The 25,247-nt window shown below is 36.9% G+C and overlaps 2 protein-coding genes across 4 annotated transcripts; both read right to left on the reverse strand.

Moving 5' to 3' along the window:
• Positions 1-7,366: 7,366 nt before the first annotated feature.
• Positions 7,367-19,137, reverse strand: LOC130710199 (1-phosphatidylinositol-3-phosphate 5-kinase FAB1A-like). Its single transcript, XM_057559381.1, has 12 exons — positions 18,914-19,137; positions 17,451-18,135; positions 15,921-16,655; positions 14,956-15,109; positions 14,425-14,769; positions 12,844-13,701; positions 12,412-12,743; positions 10,842-10,965; positions 10,590-10,760; positions 8,815-10,326; positions 8,189-8,455; positions 7,367-7,931 (listed from the first exon to the last, which is right to left on the reverse strand). Exons 2-12 carry the CDS (start codon positions 18,110-18,112, stop codon positions 7,626-7,628), a joined length of 5,466 nt encoding a protein of 1,821 aa, XP_057415364.1. The 5' UTR covers positions 18,113-18,135; positions 18,914-19,137; the 3' UTR covers positions 7,367-7,625.
• A 2,225-nt stretch (positions 19,138-21,362) lies between these two features.
• On the reverse strand, positions 21,363-25,247 carry LOC130711339 (uncharacterized). 3 transcript variants are annotated; one of them, XM_057560911.1, is made up of 6 exons: positions 25,108-25,247; positions 24,888-24,991; positions 23,674-24,565; positions 23,164-23,364; positions 22,601-22,796; positions 21,363-21,942 (listed from the first exon to the last, which is right to left on the reverse strand). In XM_057560911.1, the coding sequence occupies exons 3-6, from the start codon at positions 24,529-24,531 to the stop codon at positions 21,758-21,760; spliced, it is 1,440 nt and encodes a 479-aa protein (XP_057416894.1). In that variant the 5' UTR covers positions 24,532-24,565; positions 24,888-24,991; positions 25,108-25,247; the 3' UTR covers positions 21,363-21,757. The 3 variants fall into 3 exon arrangements, with proteins under 3 accessions (XP_057416894.1, XP_057416896.1, XP_057416895.1); XM_057560913.1 differs by having other exon boundaries at positions 24,872-24,991; XM_057560912.1 differs by having other exon boundaries at positions 24,888-25,190.

Consider the following 25,247-nt stretch of genomic DNA (forward strand, 5'->3'; position numbering starts at 1 on the left):
TTTCTTCTCTTGGTATTCTACTCCAACCAATAATAAATATTTACTTCCACTCATCATATTGTGATTTGAAAAAATGTCACTTATCAGAAAAATTAATAGTACAACGACATAAACCTTAACCCCCTTTTCAAAAAAAAAAACCTTAACCCCACAAAGAGAGGTTGGCGGTATGTCACACGATGCCATTTCACTCAATCAAAATCAAATTTTGTGGGATTTTGTTCACAATGACGTCGTTCTTAACAATATCTAAAAATGTTCTTTATGCTCTCCTCAGCCTCTCTTTGATGAACTAAGGAACATGTTACTCAGGTGCCTTCAAAAGTCCTTTTGTACAACATGTATGTACGCTTAATTGATTTAATATCTTATCTTATATGATTATTGTGTATCCTATTATTTCTAGTAGAACCACTTATCTATTTTACCGTTTTCATTTCTGACACTCCAACTTTTTTTCTCATGTCATATTAAACCCCAACATTCGATAACTTTAACCACTCGGCTTGAATTCAAATGTAGCATATTTGTCATTTTCCCAATATTTTGTATAATATATCTAAGTACTTTAAACTGTGAATCTTGTAGCATGATCTCATTTTCATCTTTTACTTCCAACAGGCAACAGTCTTACTAAAATTGAAATTGTAATTCATATACTGTCAGTCTTACTCTTGCTTAATCAAAAACCTTTGGATTTCAAAATCTTTCTCCAAGTTTAGAATTAACCGCTTTTACTTGTTTTTTAAATCAGAACTATATCATCCGCAAGTTTAGAATAATTAAAGTAATGCACATATAATCATGTGAGAATAGTTGTTCAATTATCTCCACATGTGGCATTCTTGCATGTAAAATGTATCCTCTATTTCTCCAGCAAATTCCAACATAATGAAACCGAGTTTCCCCCTAGTTTCCGTAGGAGCTTCATTATCACACACTCAAGACTTCAGGAGCAATAAGTTAGAGTCTGCTTATCATAAACACTTAATTTAATTGGCATGTAAAGAATTATAAAGTTATTACTTATTACTTAACATGCGTACGATTGGACATGTCACGACCCAAAATCCTAAGCTGTGACCGGCGCACAGACTACCACCCTAGCCTGGCAAGCCTCTTCCTCATAGAATCATTTTCCAAACAATTTATTCAAAATATCTTTGTACACATATATAAAAACACTAGAATCTCTTTTGTAATTCCAATAGTTACAAATTAACAACATCTGCCAATAAGTTCTTCCATAACCAGTATTTTAAGTGAAATATAAAACCAACTCGAGCACTCAAGTGCCAACTCTTAAAATATAACAATAAATCACAATCCTAAATCTAAATCCACCTAGGACTCCCTATAGCTGCAGATAACCAGGATTAAATAAAAGACACCACTATGACAACCTGCTAAAGGAAATAAGTCGAATGATCTGAATCTGACAACAGTCTGCTACTAAGCTGCCTGAAAATCTGTGAAGGGAAATAATGAATGGGGTAAGTCACAAAGACTTAGTGAGCAGTCAACAACCACCATGAACAGGAAGGGGAAACAAACTAGGCACGAGTTTTTCGCTCTCAGCTCAGTATAAACAATTTATATCATCAATAATACCAGTTTAAATCATTTCAACTATGAACTTGACAAAAATCATAAAGTTCATAAATAATCATTTCAAATAAATACAGTTAAAATCATGCACAGATATGAAAAACATAAAACCAGAAATATAATTAATAGGGTCACACATGTAGAATCATGAGGCGGCTCCATCTCGCTGATAGCCCTCTCCTCCTAAGGGATGGCCTCTCCGATAGGGGTGGCTCCATCTAGCGGATAGCCCTTTCCTTTCTCAAGTCACATCGTATCATCGGGGGAAGCTACATCTCATTGATAGCCCTTTCCTCTTAAGGATTATCTTACCCAAGATGCGGCTCCATCTAACGGATAGCCCTCTCCACCCGAAATCATGTCATATCTCATCAATCTCATCGGGGGAAGCTTCATCTCGTTGATAGCCCTTTCCGTGCACTGGCGGCTTCATCTAACGGATAGCCCTCTCCTCCCGGAATCAAACTAGCTAGGTGCACCTAGGTCGTTACCTCCGCTAACGGCTACGGGGTTCTATCAAGGATCCCCAAAACCGTTTTCTCAAACCAATACAAGTCTCATCAACAGTCTCAAAATCATTTTCAAATGCTCATCAAAGCTTTTCAAAATAACATTCTCAATATCAACTTTTCAATGCTCATCAAAGCTTTTCAAGTTCACAATCTCAATTTCACATAATTTCCAAATTAACCCAATGTCATTCTCTTCTCATACCAATTCATAAAACATACTCAAAATCAGTTTCATAAAATCAGCTTTCAGAGTTCAAGAATGATAGTCAAACATACTAAAACACGTTTCCCCAATTTAGATAAATAGGTCACATGATAAAGTAATTAAATCAGTTATAAGATTGTTAAAAATATGTCATAGCAGTTGAAAACCACTCACAGTTACGAAGAACCAACACGATTGCTCTCCACAACTGCGCGACAACCAAACGAACCACTAACCGGCAGATCTGAACACCAAAAATCAACTTCAAACCTTCAGCAACAATTATCTTATGTCGTACTACCCGTGAGCAACTATGAAATCCCCAATTATGTACCCAAACCCCTAAAATAATCCTACTCAAGTCTAACATATACTATAATATCATTCTTTAAATCTATAAGTGATAGATATACCTCAATAACCCGACTGAGTAATCGTGAAGCGGTGGGTACTCTTCTCATTCTTTAGCACAAACCCTATCTCCCAAAACCATGCCCAACATCTTTTCCACTTGCAAGATAATTTCTCTTCACCAACGTCTATTTGATGGTGGGGGTATTGTGTAGTATTTTGTTTCCTTTGAAGAAGAAAGAAAATTGAAGAGAAGAGAAAAGAACCAAAGCTGCGCACAGGAGAAGAAAGAAAGCAACGAGCACAGAGAGAGAAAAGAATTGCTTTTTTTTTTACGGTTTCAGCAATTGTGGGTGTGGGGCTGCGTGGGTTATGGGGTTAGGTTAGATTGTTTTTTTTTTTTTAACTATTATTATTATAAGTTTTTGCTTTATTAAATATATATGTATATATATATTTTTTTCTATTTCCTGTACCTTTTTTTTTAACAGGATGTTTCAATCTTCCCCCCTTATAAAAATTCGTCCTCGAATTTTATAGTTTTAGCTAACTTTTAAGTTTCCAATAGCGAGAGATACTGGTTACTCCACGTTCCTAAGATTTCTCTTCACCTCACCACGTGGTCCTAACCAAAGAACTTTCACTGAATCAATTCTCTTAGAATGCATACACTTCACCCTCATATCAACCATGGCTACTGGATGTTCCATAAGGTAAATGCTCATCTAATTATACATCATGGAAAAGTTCCGTGCCTAAAAGTTTAGCTTATTCAATTTCAAACCAACCTATTTGGTAACCTGCATCACTTACCATACCAAACCTCAAATAGTGTCATCCAAATGCTAGATTGACAATTGTTATTATAAGCAAATTCAAACAAAGACAACTACTGCTTTGAACTCCCTCTTTGTTGTAGAACACAAACCCAAAGCATATCCTCTAAGATCTTAATAGTCTCTCTCATGCTTGTATGAGCATTAGCTCAAGATATAAACAATATTTAAATTCAAGCGAGTCATCAAAGCAATTCAAGGAAGACTTCCAAAATTGTGAAATGAATTGAGCTTTCCAATAATTGTAGACACATGTACAGCAAGTAAATAATCACATTTATCCAAGTATAGCTTAGTATACGCAGCTCCAGTGTAGGTACTCTCACAGGCAAGAAGTGTGCCAACTTTGACAATCAATCTATAATCACACCTAAGGAACCATAACCCCTTGATGTCCTAGGAAAATCTATCATGAAATTCATAGCAATACCTATCCACTTTCACTTATCTCAATAGATTGAAGCACCTCTACTGGGTTTTAGTGCTTATCCTTACCTCCTTGACATACCATTTAGAAACAAATTCCACTACGTTTTTATTTTATTTTATTCCTTCCCACCAATAAATGTGCTTTCAAGTATTGAATCATTTATGGAATTCATGTGTATGGTGTATGAAGAACGATGAGTCTCCTCTAATATTTCTTCCTCAAACAATCTACATTAGGCACACCTATTTATCATTCAAATCACTAAATGTCAACAAAGTCTAATGAAAACTATAAAATCTTTTCACTTTAAACATCCTCTTCCATCTTCACCCTTTGCAATTTTTTTTTAACTGAAAGGCTATCATACAATATATTTAAGTGTTACTGGAACTAATGAATAAAAGGGCTTAGAATCCTTCAGGCAACTACCTGATGTAATGGCCACAGTTGCACCAAGTAACCATACAATAATTAGGAAATTATGGACTACATGATTGCCTAGGATTATCACATGAAGCAATAGGAAGATGACTGTGATCAATTTGCCAAAGCTTCTAACCAGTAAATTAGCAAACTCAGAAGTCTCTCTCTTTTTTTTTTCCAACCAGGGTGTTTTTTTTTTTTTTTTTTTACAGCAAAAGCTTCTTCTTTCCACCAAAACTATAAGTGTTAAAATTGTTTTCTGGGTGGACCACTAACATCATCTCCATCAAAATCCTCTTCAATTCTTAACCTTGAGTTTTTTCTAACATCTACCAGAGTAAAAAGAATTTGCATGTAAGTCAACACTCAACATTAAGTTGAAATGGGCAAGCCCCAAATGGAACTCCACTATCAACAAGCTTCTAGAGCTCTTCTTTATCCTCAGTATAACTAAGAATATCATTAATAAACACAATCATAAAATGCTCAAAGAAGGATTCAAAGATATGGTTCACTGAATTCTTAAATCAGCAATGGTGTCACTAAGTCCAAAGGCATGACCAACAACCCATTACAGTCACAACATGTGCTGTAAGTGGTCTTCAAAATTCTTTCTTTCTTAATTTTCCATTTATGGTACCTAGATCACTAAGTCTCCCTTTTTTTTAATACCATCATATTCTCCAACTGCTTGTAGTCAACACATAACTATGGTCTTGACTCTATTCTTCACAATAAATCTGGTTCAGAAACTAAGTATATGGAAAACTCTATCCCCTTATTGGAAGGTACACCAAGAAATTTTCTAGGGAATACATTCTGCAAAACACCCACCACAAAAATCTCTTCTTGTTTCAATTTTTTCTAATTGAGTATCTTCTACCAAGATCAATTATCACCTACAACTCTTTCGTAGTAACCTTTCAATGCTGAAATTGGATTATGAGGTGTCCACTTCGCTCCCCGGAAATGGGAAAAAAGATTCTCCATGTACTTTAAATCTCACTACCCTATTTATGACAGTCCAAAGTATCGTTGACCAAAAGATTAACCAATCTATATCCAAAGATCACATTAAAATCAATCATGTCTTAAGCTATAACGATTATCAACAACTCTCAATCGATCTCCAATGGATACCTTAAAAAGAATGGTGCACAAACTCAACTACCAAATGCTCCCAAAGAGGTATAGCAACGTCCAACATCTTATTCAGGAAAGAAGATAATTCACTAAGTTGACTCCAATGATAAAAAGAGTATCGATCTTTAGCATTAAGCAAACGTAATCATCTCATGATCATATGAAGAGTATACTTACTGTCATTACATTGGTTGCCTAAGAATCTTGATGAGTCAAAGCAAAGACTCGAGCTCCACTCTCCTAACATATCATCAACCTCAACTACCATTTAATTTACCATAATTTTTGGTACTACACGTCCTCGGCCAAAAAACTCATAACACGTCTAACAAGTGTTGTAGGAGCAGGTAAGATGCTAAAGCTACTCCTAATAACACTTATCCATTACTAGAGAAAGGTTGCACCACAACCACAAGGAAATTCCTCGTAATATGACATGTTCAATCGCACTAACAGCACACCTAATCATCTCCAAAGCAAGCTACGGGATGAAACTTCACACAAGTAGGACAACGTGTAGATCTTGCTCAAAATGCTTCTAAGAATAAAAATGGATTGTAAAGACCCCTAAAATCTACTCTACGACTTTGAACAAATCCTGACAAGTATCCACTAGAACCACTCTCTAGAGTCACTGTCCTCGGCCTGCCCTAGCATCTCAAATCAATTGCTAAGCTCTCTAGCTCTCTCTATTACGAAACGATTCTTGAATTTCTAAGAAAATCCATCTTATGCTATCAGAGGTGATCTCAGTGCTCTCATACGCATAAAGCCATCAATCTAATCATATACCACAATCAGAAGATAGAACTATATTAACTATACTGCATTAATGTATGCGCATCAAAGTTATGTCCACAATCTCAATTTCACATAATTTCCAAATTAACCCAATGTCATTCTCTTCTCATACCAATTCATAAAACATGCTCAAAATCAGTTTCATAAAATCAGCTTTCAGAGTTCAAGAATGATAGTCAAACATACTAAAACACGTTTCCCCAATTTAGATAAATAGGTCACATGATAAAGTAATTAAATCAGTTATAAGATTGTTAAAAATATGTCATAGCAGTTGAAAACCACTCACAGTTACGAAGAACCAACACGATTGCTCTCCACAACTGCGCGACAACCAAACGAACCACTAACCGGCAGATCTGAACACCAAAAATCAACTTCAAACCTTCAGCAACAATTATCTTATGTCGTACTACCCGTGAGCAACTATGAAATCCCCAATTATGTACCCAAACCCCTAAAATAATCCTACTCAAGTCTAACATATACTATAATATCATTCTTTAAATCAATAAGTGATAGATATACCTCAATAACCCGACTGAGTAATCGTGAAGCGGTGGGTACTCTTCTCATTCTTTAGCACAAACCCTATCTCCCAAAACCATGCCCAACATCTTTTCCACTTGCAAGATAATTTCTCTTCACCAACGTCTATTTGATGGTGGGGGTATTGTGTAGTATTTTGTTTCCTTTGAAGAAGAAAGAAAATTGAAGAGAAGAGAAAAGAACCAAAGCTGCGCACAGGAGAAGAAAGAAAGCAACGAGCACAGAGAGAGAAAAGAATTGCTTTTTTTTTTACGGTTTAAGCAATTGTGGGTGTGGGGCTGCGTGGGTTATGGGGTTAGGTTAGATTTTTTTTTTTTTTTAACTATTATTATTATAAGTTTTTGCTTTATTAAATATATATGTATATATATATTTTTTTCTATTTCCTGTACCTTTTTTTTTAACAGGATGTTTCAGGACACATAAAATCAATTAAAAATCAAGTACATCAAATGATAACTATTTTTTTCCGAAAAACTTAAATTATGAATATTTAAAAATCAAAATCTAAAGACAACTCGCAAAGCAAGAGATGTAATACACGATATACAATTTTGAGATTTCACTGTACAGTTACCCTTTATAGACATGATCCAACATACCCTTTTCAAAGGTGCACCTTCGATGTTCTCTAGATGGACACAAAATAACAGCTGCACCATGCATCACATAAATACAATGCAGCAGACAAAAATTGCTGGTATAAATGGGATGAAGCTGGAATCTTTGACATTTACATAATGCAAAATCAATCAAAATGGACCCCCTCAGGAATTTTCATCACAGTGATCAGATTGGGAGCCAGTGGGGTTTAAACCTGGAGGAGACCATTGATCTGGCACCATGAGAAAATATAAACTCATGGCTTTCCTGAACCGTTTCTTGTACTGCTGTGGTGATATAACAGTTGGAGAAGCATTCTTGGGTCCTCCAAGGATGCCTGTGGTCTTCACCCAAGATTCAAGATGCTTGTCCCATGTATATTGTCTCATAAAATCAATAATTCCTAAAACCAGCTCATGTTTTTCCTCATCCACTCCAACCAGCAATGAGTAGTCCATCACATATATTGACTGCAACAATATATAAAAACAATGTTACATCACCGAAATTTAAGTACTAAAGGAAGCCGATGAAAAGTGCATTCTGCACGCATTTGGAAAGTAGCTACTCTTTCCTCAGAATCAATTCTGTTTGAATTCATTTTAGTTATAGAAACAATTGTAGAAAGGTTTCCAAATATGCACTGAACATAAATGCAGCTGTCAAGCATGAACATACTTGAATCCTACTTGTAAAGCATAAAGTTAAAAAGGGCAATCAAACTTACTGCAAGGAATGCTGTATCATTCCACACGGCCCTCTCGAGCAACCGCTTTGCCTTGTTCCCCACAAATATTGGAGAGGTTGGCATAGCTTCGATGAGATTCTGATCCAGCAGAACTTTATTGCTCCCACTTGTATCTGGATTGTACCTTGATCGAGAAGAACCTTTAAGGTCATAAAGCCGTCTAATGTTACGCCTATAAAGAAGATTCTCCATAACCAAAACATCCATTTTTGTTTCCTTCCCTCCTTTGACATGTTTTGATGTTACCTTCAATGAAAAGAAAGACACACAAGCACACCCAATGAGAGCTGAAAAATATATCAATCATTTGCACCAGGAAAAGCTGTTTCACAGGAAAGATTCAAGCCAAATTTGTGATGCATTATGCAAATACAAGATTGAACTCATGTGACAGATTCTAGAATATAAGATTGAACATGAATCTCACAAAAAATATTTGGAGAATCTAATGATCCAGAAACTCCCACCTGATGGTCAATATGAAAACATATCCTAAATAGATTACACTACTCTTAAGCCTAAATTTACAAACATTAAATACAAAAAGAGGCATTAGTTAAAATTCTATATGCTATAAGAAAAGAAGTTAATTTAACAAAATATACCTGATAAATTCCCAAAATCTTTGCTAGGCAAGTTGGGCTTCCTGTGCTGATTGACTCAGATAAATATTTAAAATAAGCCTGAGCAAACTTTATAAATGACTCAAGCTCCGTCTTTGTAACCTGTTTGATAATAAATCTATCGTCCAGGGTTTTCGCAAAGAAAACATTGCTCTTTCCTCCTTGAGCCCCCCACTTCTTACAACGACTAAGGGACCGCACAAAATCTAGCTCAGAAGGGCAACAGATTTTTCTTAGAGCCTCAAATCTCTTTGCATAGTAGCAAGTTACAGTATATTTCACCTTTCCAAGGGAGCTATCATCAGCAAAAGAAACCCTTGCATGAAAATCCTTTGTGTATAAGAGTGGATCCCCAGCCAGCGAACTCCGAGACCCAGAAGTGGATAGCATGCTCTCATCAGAAGAGCCAAAACTTCTGTAAGTATTAGTAAGTGTCTCATCAAAAGAGCCAAGAGAAAGTAGACTTGTTGAATCAAAGAGAGGCAATGAGACTGAACTGTCTAAACTGTCTTTAGGTCTATCAGATTCTGACATTTGTATGTGATAATCTATTGACACGAGTACATGTGCTATAACACTAGTGGGTTCATCATCATAGACAGGTACTATGGTGTCATTAATACCAGCAGGCAGAAGCAGTCTAGCACCAATCTGGCGCTCCAACTCTCGAAATGATGGAATGTGGACTGGGTTGTACTCAACAAGCTTCTGTGTATTGACGGTAGATGTTTTGTTGAACGAATACAAATTTGCAAAAGGCATCCCACTCCATCTAGCATCAAGTCCTTTGGGAAGCAACTTAATGTGCCCTGTCTCAGTCCCACCTATATCAGCAGTATAATTATCAGAATTTGATGTTGTTGAAACTATATTTGCCACAGGTGAATGAACTGTCACAACTGCTGAATCAGGAGGAAGACAACCATTTTCTTTGAATGATAAACTTGTAGGGTGACTTTCACCCGTCCATGCAGCATCAAGGGTATCGGATAAATTAGCAACAGTAGGAGATCCCCCCTCTGGCGAAGCCCTCCTTCCAGCTCCTCCAAACTCCAGAGAGTTAGATTTATCATTGACATTTGCACCACCAGAGAGAGAAAGATCAACCTTATCATGACTTTTGTCTTTACCTTTGTCCTCGCCTTTAATCACTTCACCAGACTGGTTAAGGCGGCTAGTGTTTTCTAAATTAAGGTTTCCATCAGGCTTTGTTTCCAAATGAAGAGAGTCACAACTGCTATGGCCTCTTGTGAACCTAGAAGCCGCATCTTTCTCAGCAACCTTTTCCTTAGAACTAATTGACTTCTCTTTCAGATAGGAATTCCTTGAATCTTCTTGGAGAGTAGTTTTACTTAGATTGGAAGCATATATAAGGCGCCGGTCCCAAACATAAGAATGAGTAAGGATATGCCTGCGCAATTTATTGAGCTCTAGAATATCAACCATAGACTGGCCAGCTTTGGGCTCTTTATGCAGCAACTTTTGTAACAAGTCCTAAATAATTCAACATGATAAATGCGAAACCAAGAATCAACGTATTATCACCTCTTAGTCAAGCAAGGAAAATCAACAAAATTTAAACGAACCCAATTAATATATCTATTAATCTTGATAGTAAGTGGAGGTCTATATAAGAACAAAAAATGCAGTTGAAATTTTTCACCATCATTTGGGAAGTCTTTTTTCGAGGAAGATGGAGGGGATTAGGGGAGTCAGTGATAAAGGGGCAAGCAATCTCAAAGTCTCAAACCACCCACCTCAAATTCTTCTTTCTCTTTCTGCAGAATTCCTTTAAGTTCAGCTACTAGGAGCTTAAATTTTGCCACAATATTTCCACCCTCCTGCAGCATAGGACCTGAAATCTTCTCTGAAATTTGATGTAGACCATTGCACACTTCACTAAAAAGTATTTCAGCCTTGTCATGTACCTGCTAGACAAGAAAAATGATCTCATAAACAGAAGCACTCAGAAGTGGATGCTGTATCTCAACTAAGATTAACTTATCAACCTCAAGCGCTTCTTTCTGTAGCCAGTCTTGAGTATCATGGTTGAATTCAAGTTTAGGTGGGGGAAGAAAAACAGAATGTAGGTGAATTGAAGCATAGCTAAAGCAGGCAACCATCTTCCCGAAACTGCACAATGAAAATAATGATTCAAAAAGACAATTAAAAGTTGGATGTGAATGTCATTTTTATTGGGCCCATGCGTATTTCAAGTGATTCAAAGCCTTAAGTGATACAGTTCAGTATCAAGCCTTATTGATAGTTTGATACTAGACTTCAAAGAAGGATGGCCCTATTTCAATCTAAAATTGTGAGTGATTCAGCCATACTGACCCCATACCCACCCCCAAAACATAGCAACCTGATTGAACCCCCAGGGTGACCTGTTAATAAACCTCCATTGAAGAAAGTTTACTTTAGGAAGAATAGAAGAACAATAAAGAACCAGAATACACTTTAACTGAACACAACATACTAGCCATATAACTGTTGGTATTGTTATCACATTGGGTACTGTTAAGTAATAGCTAGAGGTAAAAGGTAGTTATCTTACTGTTGAGAGAACACAATAGCAGGTGCGGTTGTCTTCAGATGGCGAGAGAGAGAGAGAGAGAAGAGAACCAGGTCTTTCAAACGCATGGGAGAGAAATTAGAATTTTTACCAGTTAAATAGGTATGGTCCTAATGGATATGGGCCTTGCTGATTACCACAAAAATGTGCCTGTATGGGTGCTACAGTATATTAGTACCCCCCCCCCCACACACACACACACAACCATATTCTACAGGCACACAAATATACATAGCCGCAATGTTTTATATTTAAGATTTGAAATATTTTTTAAATTGAGTTACATGTTAAACTTTTAGTCAATGTTCTTTGTTTTGTTAGTTTTTCATAGTTAAGTTTAGCAATAAAATAGCATTTTTATTTTATTGGTTTGTCAAAAAAAAGGATGAAACAAAGAGACAACAGATTTCATTTAATTTAAATGTAGGTAACAGGTGACATGTCCAAGTTTGGGTACATAGGCACCAGCTGGGTATTGGTATGGACATCAAAGTTGCTATTCACGTGGGTTTGGATCTTAGTATGGATCCTTTCTTAGTTGCAAGTATGGGCACAACTATTCTAGTGCTGTATCCAAATCCTACCCTTTTCCATCCCTAGTCAAGAATGAAGCCCCGCCGGAGGCTTTGGAGAAAAGGATAGAGGACCAGAAGAGGAAGATGGAGGCAAATAGAGAAATCCATGAATCATGGAGAAGTTGCAGCATGCAGGAATGAAGAGGATTGAGGAGGCATTGGACGTCGCAACCTGCACAGCAATATTTCCGATTTCTCCAGAGTACAGTGCATAACCATTCCAGTAAGAAATAAGCCAACAGGGGGCGCTATCAAATTATCCTTCTATGATACTTTAGACTTGGTAGATGAATACATTGTTAAATGAATAGTGATAGCTAATTAAACAAAAGCACCAACAATGAATGCATTTCAAGTTCTATACAGTTTTTGCTCATTATAATATTCAACCATACCCCATTTATCATAGATTCAATTCATGAAGCGTACCCGTAGAATCTTAAACAATCTCTGTGGAGAGAATGACCGCAACTTGCAACCCTGCTTGCTGCTGCATGATTTGAAAAACTCAGCTCCAAAAATTTCCCAAAGGATAAGCCCCAAGCTGCATCAGACATAACTATTCTTCGTGTAGCAGGAGGAAAACCATTTACACGAGGACATTTCAAGCATCTGTGCCACATCCAGATTTTACCATCCCTTTCCCCTGGTAATGGAAACTCTGGTAGTTTCTTAACAGCAATTGTCAGGCTCCCTTGGCGGTGAGTATAACATTGAACATGAGCTTCTGGAGGCATCTCGCATGAGCAGCAAGTGTAACTCTAATAAGGAAATGTTAATCTTATTTGAGTTTTCACGTGACAAGGTAGCCTTTGGCAATAAAATTCATTTAATACAAAATTAATCTGAAAAAACAAATACCTGATCAAATAGTCGATCTCTCAAAAACCGTCCCAAAGGCTTATCAGAAGTTGCATAGTATTTAATTCTAACAAGATGGGACCTTTCACAAACAGTTCCTTTCCACACACAACGTGTTGATAAAAAGACCAAAATACTCTGATGGTCAGAAGTTGAGGCAGGAAAATCTTCTTTCGAATGTAGCATGTCATCATCATCATTATTATAATTGTCAATTTTTACAATAGGTGGCTCAGGGTTAGCTCCTTGATGTGAAGCCAATGCTACAGCTTTGATGTGGTTATTGCCTTCTTGCACTGAAGGTTCAAAGGTGCCAAAAGAATCTGAAATATGATCATTGTTCAACATCATTTCCCCGCTCTCATCTTGTCTGTATTGAAAAAATTCCTTGGGACATTTCTTAACATCCTCCTTAGAATCAGTATCTGCGAGGAAACTATTGCAGTGGGTAGATGTCATATCCTGAACTGGCCGGGTGACTTCTCCAAAGACTTCATGCATGTGGATGGAGTCACCAACCTGTGATCTTTCGAAGGACCCACTGCATCTAGATGGGGTTCTTTCTGTGTTGTGGCGATCATTAGATTTTGGTACCTCTTTAATAGTTTCAGATCCTTGATGTTCTCGAGGAGTGGTAACAGTAAATCCAGGGATAGTTGAAATTGATCTCACAATACTAGATCGATTATCAGGTAATGCAACGGTTATGGGAGATTTCAAGGGAAACTCTAGAGGTGAGGCACCTTCATCAGCCAGAAAAGATGTCTCCAGCGCCAGATGATAGGCTGCAAAGATTCCATACTGGACCACATGTTTCAGCTTCTTCAACTCATCCCCATTGGCACCTTTGAGCAAGATCTTCAAAGTAAAGCCCAAAAAAATAAACACATATAGGGTAAGAAAGTGAAGCCACAGAACAACTCAACTTTTCTTTACAACTTGATATTCCATGCTAATTACATTAAATCTACACCCTTATCATGTCAATCAAAAATAGAAATTACAGATTACAGCATATATGTAAGTTGAATTTCTACCAGTGCTGAAACAAGTAAAAGTTAAAACACATAGCTAGGAACAGCAGCACTAGAAACATCAAATCCAGAAGGCTCGAGATTTTTTGTTTGTTTGAAAGTAGTATTCATTGTGATCATTTAATTCACTGGGGTAGCTGCAACAACATTAAGTTGTGTAATGAATTTCAGCAGCGGCAATTTTAAAATATTTGTGCTGATCTCAATACGATTTTTGGTACCCTCTTCCATCACCAGCTTAATCATTTGGGATGGTTATACGGCGTAACATTTAATCCGCTGTTTGAAAGAGAAATAATGAATAACTACATACATAATACAAAATTCCCCTTCTTGTGGTCTTCACCTGTGTTATCTTTATCTTAAGATCATGTGAATGTATTGGTAAGAAATATATGAACTTAACATTTGAGATAAATAATAAACCATGACTCTCAAGATAACAAAGATATAGGACTGAGAGAAAAGTTCAAGACTGTGTGCAACATATGTGTAGGTACTGACAATGATGTCCATGTCCCCAAATATGTCAGGTTATAGAACTTACAGTGCAACCTAAAGGTTTTGGACAACCCTCAAAGAACATCAAAGTCTTCGTTGATTTTTTCCCACCTTGCCCAGCAGTACCATGCTCCTCAAAAAATTTGTCCACATGGAAGGTTTCACAATAACCCTGCTTTTGGGAGGTCAGATGATCAATTGAAGGGACAATCTGTGCCCCAGTACAACGAGCAATACGCTCTAAAAGCGGCCTTTTAATATTCAGAACAAGCGATATGTCTTTAGCGAGAAGATATTCTTGAGCATAACGAGATACTGACTTCTCTACCAAAAGAACATTGGGGTGGTGAGCAGCAATCCTTGCAACCGCCATCTTCAAATGGTCCATCTCCTGGAGAAGAGTTGAAAGATCATGAAATTCAGAACTTCGTCAGACAATAAGACAATGACAACCAAGTCTTGTCCTACTAGATGGGGTCAGCTAATATAAGTCAGATCCAAGTGAAAATAATTCAGATGCTCAAACAATTGGTATATAATTATCAAGTTTTACGAGCTGGATTGGGTGTGAGATAACCTGCTGTAACAAAGTGTCAACACTCGATAACTGGTTAGAAACACGCTGATACTCCAAAGCACCTCCAAGTATTAGAAAACGTGGTTTATCAATTTTTGATGTCATCCGCCGATGAGCCACATTCTTCTTACAAACAATTCCTTTAACCACCACACTGGAAATAGAAATTAGAACATCAAAGGTTATAGAGACAGGTGGAAGAAATAATGAAAAAACATATAAAACCTTCTCTCAAAATGAGAATCATGTGGAGTAGATAACACACTTTTCTATCGACCAGCCTGCTCATAAAACATGTATCTTCTACTATTAAGAAGATAGCCCTGCACCAGTACACACTCTACCATCATCACATTGCCTTAGACCCAGCAGCCCATCCCCGGACAAGCACAAAGAATTTATACACTTTAGCAGACAAAAGGTGCATGTAAATTATATTGAACTAGCAATTATATGAACTCAGCTTTTTTCTTATTTGTGTGTCCTTTCCACCATAATTCATATGACAAACAGTAAGAGGAGGAAAGGACCTTACAAAGAAGAAACGAAACAATCATTTGTACTTCAATAAAACGGAATCACCTATCAAGTCCAAAAAATTGGCTTTAAGCAGCGTAAAGCTCCTTGACAGATATGAAATATCCATGTAGAATAGAAAGAAAAGAAAATCAGCACATAGTTTTTCTCATTTTCTCATTTCTTTTTTTTGTCTTCAGAGGGGGGAGGCAGATATTACTATTATTATTATTATTTCTCAGTTCTTATTTTTTCTGGCACAGGGAAAATTCTGAAAGAAATCATAAGTAATGCAGAGCTATCAGTAGCACAAAGATGAAAATCAGACACACAAGTAATATACCAAAAGACTGAAATAGAATAATAAAATAATAGCTCTAGCAGCATGCAGGTTAAAGAGTTAGTCCATCAACATTTCTTTTCTTAGTCCAGTAGTCCACTATCATTACCTTTCTTTTGGATGCCCACACGCTATGCATTTAACCTTTACATATCCACCAGGGTCCATACCTCCAGCCCCGCTCATATCAGGCTTCAGAAGTGTAGCAGCTTCCCAAGACAAAGTGGTAATTATATCCAACCATCTCTCTTTATTCTCTTCATCACAAATACTTAGTTCCTCCGACTGTAAAAGCTGAGCTATCAGAGCTCTAAAATGCCCTTCCACTACATTCTTCATGGCCTTCCTACTATCCTCAATTGATTTATCTCTGTTACGGGATTCTCCAGAGCCAAAGCTATTGGAGGATCGTAGATATCCCCATTCTCCAGTACTACCTTCATCTTCATCTTCATCGTCAAAAGGAGCAGCTTCTCTATCATCCTCTTCATCTTCTGGTTCAGGAGGTAGCCACAGAAGTCCATTATTCTCAAAGTCCACAGGCTCCGCATTACTACTCTCCTCATGATAGGGAGATGTTTCACATCCATCATGATCATGCTCATCAGCTTCTTTTCCAGGAGCTTGAACTCCATCTACGCCTTCTTGATCAAGATTCGGTGTTGCTGTTAGGCAACTCGAACTTGTTTCCTGAAAGTTATCACCATCAGAATGATTTATATGTGGTCCATAGACACGGTCTATCTCATGGATGTTAACTGGACCGTCATAGTGATTGGCATGAGAGAAATGCCTTGATTCTGTATCAGTATCAACATCATAATCATCATCCTCATCATCGCTCCTGATTCAGAAGAATAAACAAGATAAAAGTAAGAACAGGAAAAAATATATCTGAGCATAACAACTACATTAACCATCACAGATTGAGATGCTAGTAAATATATTTCTAACAGTCAATGAATCGGATTCTACAAATGACATCTGGAAAAAATGTGAAAATGAGTCATATCTACACCACCTCCCCCTTTTTATTTACAAAAAACCACACCATATATCTGCCCCATTAGGTTTACATGAAAATTTTGCTGCAGATCCATATAAAATCCACAGCTCATCGCACATACATAAACACATATTTGCAAAACTATGATTCATCTCTGTAAGATAATATTCTCAATAGATCAGAACTCTAGCTCACTTTCATCCTTGATTTTGCTTTTACTTGATACAGATGCTTACATCAGCAGTAGAAATGGGAGGGCACAAATGAAACCGAATAGTTAGGAGACAGACAAATTTATTTATTTTTTTGAAAGCAAAAAATTTATTGAAATATGTAGAAAGTTGAAAAACAACCCCTCTCAACATGGGTACATTGACCAAGCCAACAAAACAAGCTAGCAAAAACCCTACCACTAAATCAAAAAACCCACAAGGACCTCAATCACAAACCCCACAAGCATAATCGCATGCTTTAATGACAAACAAACAACCCCTATCATCATCACCAAAAACCCCCCAAAACGAGCACCAAACGCCACGGGGAAAGGTCTCCCATTTGAAATCGAAAAGCAGCGACAGAAAGACAAATCATATCCAGCAACCCCAAATAATTAATCATCAGAGAAACAGATACCTGTTGAAGCAATAACTAAATTGGTTAGAAGACAAATTCTCTACATCCGCAGAGGGATTTGTGCTCCCAGAATTTAAATTTTCTTGCTCATCTGTTACTGTATTCATTTCGGAAGACTGATGTGGACTATATGGTACACGTTGATAAGGCCCGGTTGAGTAAGGAACTGAACCAGCAGTGCTGCTACTATGACAGGTGCAACTAGACTTAGTGCTGACCAAGCTTGTTGTAGATGGTGAAGGGCTGAGACAAGGGGTGGCTGAAGGAGTGCCATTATCAACAGTTGCTACCGCCTGCTGCCATTGATTAAAGCAAAAGTTACAAACCCTAATCCTTTCCCAATCTTCACGACCAGTACTTGTCCCATCCAATGGCACAGGAATAGAATTGGCAGTGCATTTTGCACAGAAAACTCGACCACAGATTCGACAGTGATGCCTGCGGTTGAATATTGTGAACTGAGAATCACACTCATAGCATACCCTACAACTCTGATCGGGCATCCAGAAGTCCCTGGACACATTTGGTGAATCAGCCCGTCTGGGGATCCAGGATCTAACTACATCAATGAAGTCAGATACTTTCTTTTCAGGGGTGCCCATGGACTGTGATTCCACCTGAGCCCACTCATTGAGTTCCTCATTGACCAGCCTTGTTAACATTCCATGTATCTGGGCCCATGATCCTGGTCAAAAGCATATGCAGGTAAGTAAATAAATAAATATTCTTCAGAAATCAAAACTTAGGGGAAACCAGTACTAACTTACATTACCATATCAAATCAAATCAAATCCAGCCATCATGAATTATTACAAAATAAGAATAACCATTTAATCAATACTAGTTATATACTACTAGTCTACTAGACTAGTATGAGAGGAAACCAATTAATTCTGAGAGTTAAGAACTGGGAATCAAATCAAAGGTAAATCAATAGCTACAATAACATTAATAAATCAACTTTTTAAGTTCTAATGCTGATCAAATAATAATGGAATAGTAATAACTAATAAGCATAATACTGCTAAAAAAATCTTGTCCACAACCAAAAACATCAACCCTGACAAAAATATTTGAACCTAAAAAGCTATTAACAGCTGGAAACCTTGGCTTGTAATGTTTCTAATTATGTCAACTACTCCAATTGCTAGTTCCCAAAAGCCCTCAAATCATCAAACCCCAAATATGAAATATCACTTAAAAAATTGACATAAACCTGCATCTTCTAAATTCACAAATTGCAAAATGGAACAAATAGCATGATGTAGTCACCAAATGGTATTTTTCAGATTAAGGGCAAAGGCCAATGGGCACAGCTATGGTACCAAAAAACCACCCATCTTCCCAGTTCAGACAACATAATCTAACTGAATCAACCATGAATCAGCTGAATGGCTGAATTTCCCAGCATACCCAGAAAGCAAATTGAATTCAAAACGATGAACAGATGCAAAAACACGAACCAAGACAAAAGCTTGTTCCGAAATGTTCCCCTTTCCGTCACACACCAACCCACAACCTCAACAACTTATTGAGAGCTGAGAAAACTGCAACCAGATCTACAGAAAACGGCACTGCAATAATTACAAACAGTGAGAGATTAACAAATTTTGAATGATTGATGAGAAATTGAGAAGAGAAACACAGTGTGTGAGAGACAGAGAGAGAGTCTGTCACACCAAAAAAAAAAAACAAATAGAAAAAAAAATGTCTATTTACTTGGCGCCACATGTTTATTTTATTTTTATTTTTATTTTTATTTTATTTTGTGAATATGAATTTATTTAATTAATTATATTTGTTTAAAGTTGATTTTTCTGGAAGAAATGTTAACCAACCGCCACGCATGTAAATCTACCATCTTTTACAATTACACGTGTTTTCTTTAATTATAATTTAATGACAAAAAAAATTGACATCATTTACTCTCACACTTATTGTGTATACTTATAATTTTATTTTTGTCTTGTGATCACGATTATTGTTGATGAAATTTATGTTTTCTTATTATGGTCACGAGAAACTTGACCCACCTTCTATCTTTGTTTCCTTTTTTGACATTAGAAATTTGACTAATCAACTCAATTGCCATAGATTTCATAAGTAGAAAGTGCAATAATTTATGGACTTCAATTTTATAACTATATAAATTTGTGGACGTCAATTTCAGTGCTTGAGGAAATCTATAAATCTTATTATTGACCGACAAGGGTTGGTTTAGTGAAAGGTAACTTACATCCTAGTAAGAATGAAGATATAAATTCAGATTATTTGTTGTTTTTTGCAGCCGTGAAATAACAAATGTGTAAAAGTTTGAGTCAATTTCAACATTTTTGTGAATTAATATGAACCACTAAATATAAGGCTCGTCAAAAATTTGTAGCAAATTGTTGCCTTGCAAGAAAATCCTTATTGTTAAAGACAATAAGTGTAAGCCTCATGAAAGTAATTTTTAAGAGCAATTATCATAGTTTCTTTAACGGGTTTATATAAGGAAAAAAAATCTATAAATCACATTATAGAGTTGTAAAATGTTAGTAGTAACGGGTTTATACGCGATCGTATGTGGTTTCTTTGCAATCTCATACTAGTTTGGAGTAGTCGGGATCTTGGCGTCGAGCCATCAACCTCTTGGTAATGTGGTTAAGATCAGTTTTGATGTCTCTTTCTCAACATCAAATCAGATTAGCCTTGGTCTCATTGCTTGTAATTGTCATGGCTTGGTTTTAGCAGCAACGACACATTCTCTTGTTGAGACCTTTTCTCCTGTTTTAGTTGAGTTCCTTGACTTTCGGTGAGCGTTAGCTCATGACCTCTGCTTTCACTTTGATTTTATGGAGACAGATTGTTTTCAGTTGTTTGTGGCGTTGAAGCACTCTTTTAGGAATTTTTCTTATATGACATTCTTTTAGGATTTTTTCATCATACTAGTATTGTTGTGGCAGATAGTTTAGCTAAGCATTCTTTTTCTTTGAGTATTATGGTTTGGATGGATGACGTTCAGCTGGGGTCTCGCTTTAATGCACTCTGATGATCACTTTTCTTCTTAATGAATACATTTAGTTTTTCTTGAAAACAAAAACTTGATGGGAGATAGATAGATCTGCCGAGTGCCAACAGCAGGATCAAACTTGGTAGTTGGCAATGTGCCAAATTTCGAACTTCAGTCAATAAACAAACATTAGAGAATAGGATAGGAAGAATGGAAGCTTCAAAGTCAACTTTGCAGCTAGTATGTTACCCTTTAATGCAGGGGAAAAATAAGATAAAGACAAAATATTTTTGTTAAGAGGAAAGTTTGATATATTAATTTCTTCCATTTTTCTTGCACACCGAATTTCCCTCTTTCGAGTTTCTCTAAAATAGCGGAAACGTGTCCTTCTATTACAGACCAACCAATAATCATGTAGGTATAAGTCAGAATCAAACCATAGTTATCCTCTGAACAGCCTGGAATTTTACCAATAATTATTGAGTGGTGATTGATATACAGTAACATCTTTAACCTTTTTCTCCCCTTCACATATGAGATTTTTTTTCTCTTCCTATCTCATCAAACTTACATTTACATTAATATAAATGAAGTCTTAAAAAATAATGTTATTTACTGGTCCAGTTCCTTCCTCCACCTTCTTATACAGTTGTACCCGATCCCTCCATTTATTAAGACATCCATGACAGTGACACTGATGCATAATATAGTAGCCACAAATATTTTTATCAAGCAAAAAAAGAAAAGCAGAAAAGTTCAGATATATGAGACAGCTGTCTATGAAGAAGACTTCCCAAGCCTTGTCGTCCATGTGACAGTGTAACCTTTCTGCATCAAATCATGTTCAGCACTCTTATTTTCATGTGGGTATCAACAGATTTCAAATAATTAAGTATTACCATCCTAAAAATTCAGTCCCAGGGAAAATCCTCGACAAGTTAAATAATTATTGATTGTCTATGTACAATTATGGCTAATATCATACACAATATAAGTTGAGTATTGAACTTTTTACATCATTTGAAATAAATATAATGTTTAACCAAATTATAAGCGCATAGATCCCTCATCCAAATGAACCAAATATAAAAACAACTTCAACTTTGCAATGAGAATCCCATTTCAGAACTCCATGCACAAGCTAGAACTTGTATATACAACGGGCAGTGTTTGTCACTCTTGCAAATTTGGATTGGTATTTGGTGATGGCATGGAAACACAATCCAAAACAGAACAATGTGAATACGAGACTCTGCAGAACCAATCATGCTATGAATGACAAGTGCAATTCTGCAACTGGAAATTGGGACAAGGGCTAGTAGCGTAAACTGGAATATAGGGCTTGAAGACTGGCGTACAACGGTTGAGCAGCCTTTGGTCTATCCACCATCCCAAGTAGAATATCAGAGGTGGTGAGATAAGGATCACCATAAAAGCGCAAATTGGCATCCCTTCTGGTTGCAACTATATTCCCTTCCAATGAGACGCCCACAAATGCTCCTACAGTTTGGCAACATTCCGTGTTGTTAGCTGTATTTCCAAACATCATTCTACCAACACTGACATTAATCATGGGAATATTACAAGTAGAAGGCGCAAGCACACAATGAAAATGAATAAAGTAGCATAGTCACAATAGTGAAATGTGCTTATTAGTCTTATTGCATTACTATGGTACCCATGTTTTTCCTGATAATCAGTACCTTGACTTTTCACAAACAAGGAGATGGAAAGACCAGGCCATGTTTCAGGCAATGCCAAGTACAAAGTTAGGCCATTTAGACAAAGAACTATCTTAACGCTTTGCAGATTCAACACTGTATATAATAAAGGCAAAATAATGACACTATAATGTGTTGGAAAAAAAGATAAAGCCCCAACAAATGACTTCAGGCCACAAATAATTCTAGTTTTCTTAAACTTGATATCTAGGTTAGTATATAAATAATATTAGCACTGTTATCACATAACATGGATTTGACAACATCTTAGATCAGATAATGAAATTATATTAAACTTGAAAGCCATAATTTGGATACTAACATGGTGAAAAGTCGAAATATGACTCATGCATTTAAATGAACTTAAATTAAAATTTTCATTTGCATTTCATGTAAAAAGAAAATCCAGATATGCAGAACATTTTTAATATCACTACCTTTACTGCAACTGTAGGTGTAACACATGCCGGAGCCTCTATCACCAGCACGAATATCTGCCTCAAGCACTCTCCCAACAGGCCCTGCTGCAGCACTACAACCAGCACCAAGAGAAAAATGCATGCGACTGCAAAATGTCTTCACAGCTTTCATATCCCGGAGAACAATTATAAAATCCATAAGCTCACCACCAATCTGGGAATACAAGATAAGCATTTATTCATCAGTCAAAAATGAATTATAACCACACAAACACAACCGTGTAGACTTTTTTATCTTTTCTACTGACTTATTATTAGAAGGGTGATGTTTAGTTAATTGATAGCTTAGAAATGGTTATAACACATGCATGAGTGTTCATATAAATAAGGTCACAGAAAGAATATTCATAGATCAATCAAAATTGAAGAACAAAGGAAATTCTAAATGAGCGTAAATTTCAAAATGGCACACCTCCAGTCGTTACATTCTTCTCCATTTTTTTAATTAAGCCAAAGCAGTAATCATAACCGTAGTGATACAATTTATACACGTGAACTAAACCTGGATATATTCTCTTTACCTGAGCACCCCATCCTAAACCCAGGGAGAATATAGCTGATGGTGCAGACCATGATCCATCTGATCTTCGAGCAACAACCAAACCAGTACCCAGCTTGTAAGAGAGCAGTGCACCAGCTTTGGCAACCGTCAAAATTGCTAGGCCCTGAGCACTTTTAAGAACAGCTAAAGGGATGGACCTTTCAGGATTTGATTGGGCCACCTGCCATATATGAAAGTATTTATATAAAAGCAGCTTAATATATTCAGAAAATCTTATACCTAGAAACTTGATGGATAACATGAAGCAGCTGATGCATGAATTTTAATCCAAAACAGGACTACTACAATACTATTATTCAGATATAACAGTTCTGCAATAAGTTGGTACTTTATAGCATTAGCAAGTAGCAACCGCCCAAACAAACACAAATAAACAATAAAAGAAATTCTATCCATGGACTTCGGAATGAGACTAAAAAAAGTGACTTGCTCAATGAAAATTTAAATGAAATGACAAAAACAAACAAACCTGACAGTAGCTTCTCAATGTATTAGATGCCTTATATATCTCATGCTCCATAGATAAACCAATAGGAAGATTAATCCACCCTCTAGCACAGGTCCAATCCATGACATCATGCTTAGCTGGCTGCACAGCATTACTAATGGTGTTGATAAGAACTCCTTGTAAAGGATCAAGCCTATCATAGCAGGAATCACAAACCCTCTGAGGATTCCTTTCCCTGAACCTAACAGGCAACAAACACCGCCCCTTTGTACAATTCCTACAGAAAATCCCTCCACAAAACCGGCAATGATGTCTCCCGCGGGTAAGTGCAGTAAATGGAGCAGTACACTGCATACAAACAGTAGTAGCACTATCCGGGAGCCAGTCAGGGGGTTCAGCTTCTAAGACCTCCTTGTATGAACTATAATCAGCCCCATTTGGCAGACAAAGAGGCGGAGCACTCGGTGAGTACACGGACGCATGGACAATATCTCCATCATTCCCAGAGTCAAAAAACGACACATTCGAAATCGGGAGCTGCTCATTTACAGCAATCTTCGGAGCCTTGTTTTTCCCAGTCAAAATAGCGCAGATCCCACCAAGTACATTCTTCAAGTTCACCTCTGGAGGCATGTTAGAGGGGGTGATACGACGAGCATAAGCATCGTCCTCTGATTCATAACCTCCATCAAACAAGTCATCATCCTCCGAAGGGAACTGATACAATTTCTCTTGATTCGAGAACGTTGCGGCACCAGACTTGGGTTCAGACCACGTAGACTCGCTATAGCTATTCATATCATCATAACCAAAGTGGGCGTCCTCCTTTTCTAGCTTAGAAAGTGAAGCGTACGCTACTTTACCATTAGACGATGCCATACACCAACCAAACTACACTGCATGCAATCCAAAACTGCAACAAAACGTTCCAAAGTTACAAACTTTATTGAAGGGGCACGAGGAATAGATAGTAAATCAGCAAAGGGAAACAGCTTTTGAAAAAAAAAAGTTATGATCAAAGTTTCCAAAACCAAAAGTGAATTGGGGCATCAAAAGTTGAGGGAAAAGTGATGTTAAGCATCGAATTGCATGCAGAAAAATCAATCACGCAAGGAAATTACGAGAATGCATCAAAAGAGAAGCTCAATCATGGGGCATGTGAAATTAGGGTTTCGATGACCAAAAATAGAATTGAATTAAGCATGAAGAGGATAATTACATGAATAATAAATAACCTTTGATTGGATTGGATGAATGAAGGTGCGATTGCGAAGCTTAATTGAGTTGAAGCGAATTGGAAATCGAATTGAATGGTGTTGCACTTGCACTTGCACTTGCACTGCACATGGAAAAGGAAAAGGAAAAGGAAGGGAAAATCAGAGACAGAGAGGAACAGGGAAGGAAGGAAGGAAGCAATACTACGAATCGTGAAGGAAGATCGATCCGATAAATCACCGGCTGCAATGGCGTCGTTGAGACGGAAAGCATGAGCATGCGTGCGAGACTGAAACAATCTCTATCTCTGTGTCTGTGGAGACCAATCGACTCAATTTTCTTTATTTCTTTTTTTAAAAAGTAGCAATTATTTTCAAAAT

This window comes from Lotus japonicus, chromosome 4 (genome assembly GCF_012489685.1).
Source record: "Lotus japonicus ecotype B-129 chromosome 4, LjGifu_v1.2".
NCBI lineage: Eukaryota > Viridiplantae > Streptophyta > Magnoliopsida > Fabales > Fabaceae > Lotus > Lotus japonicus.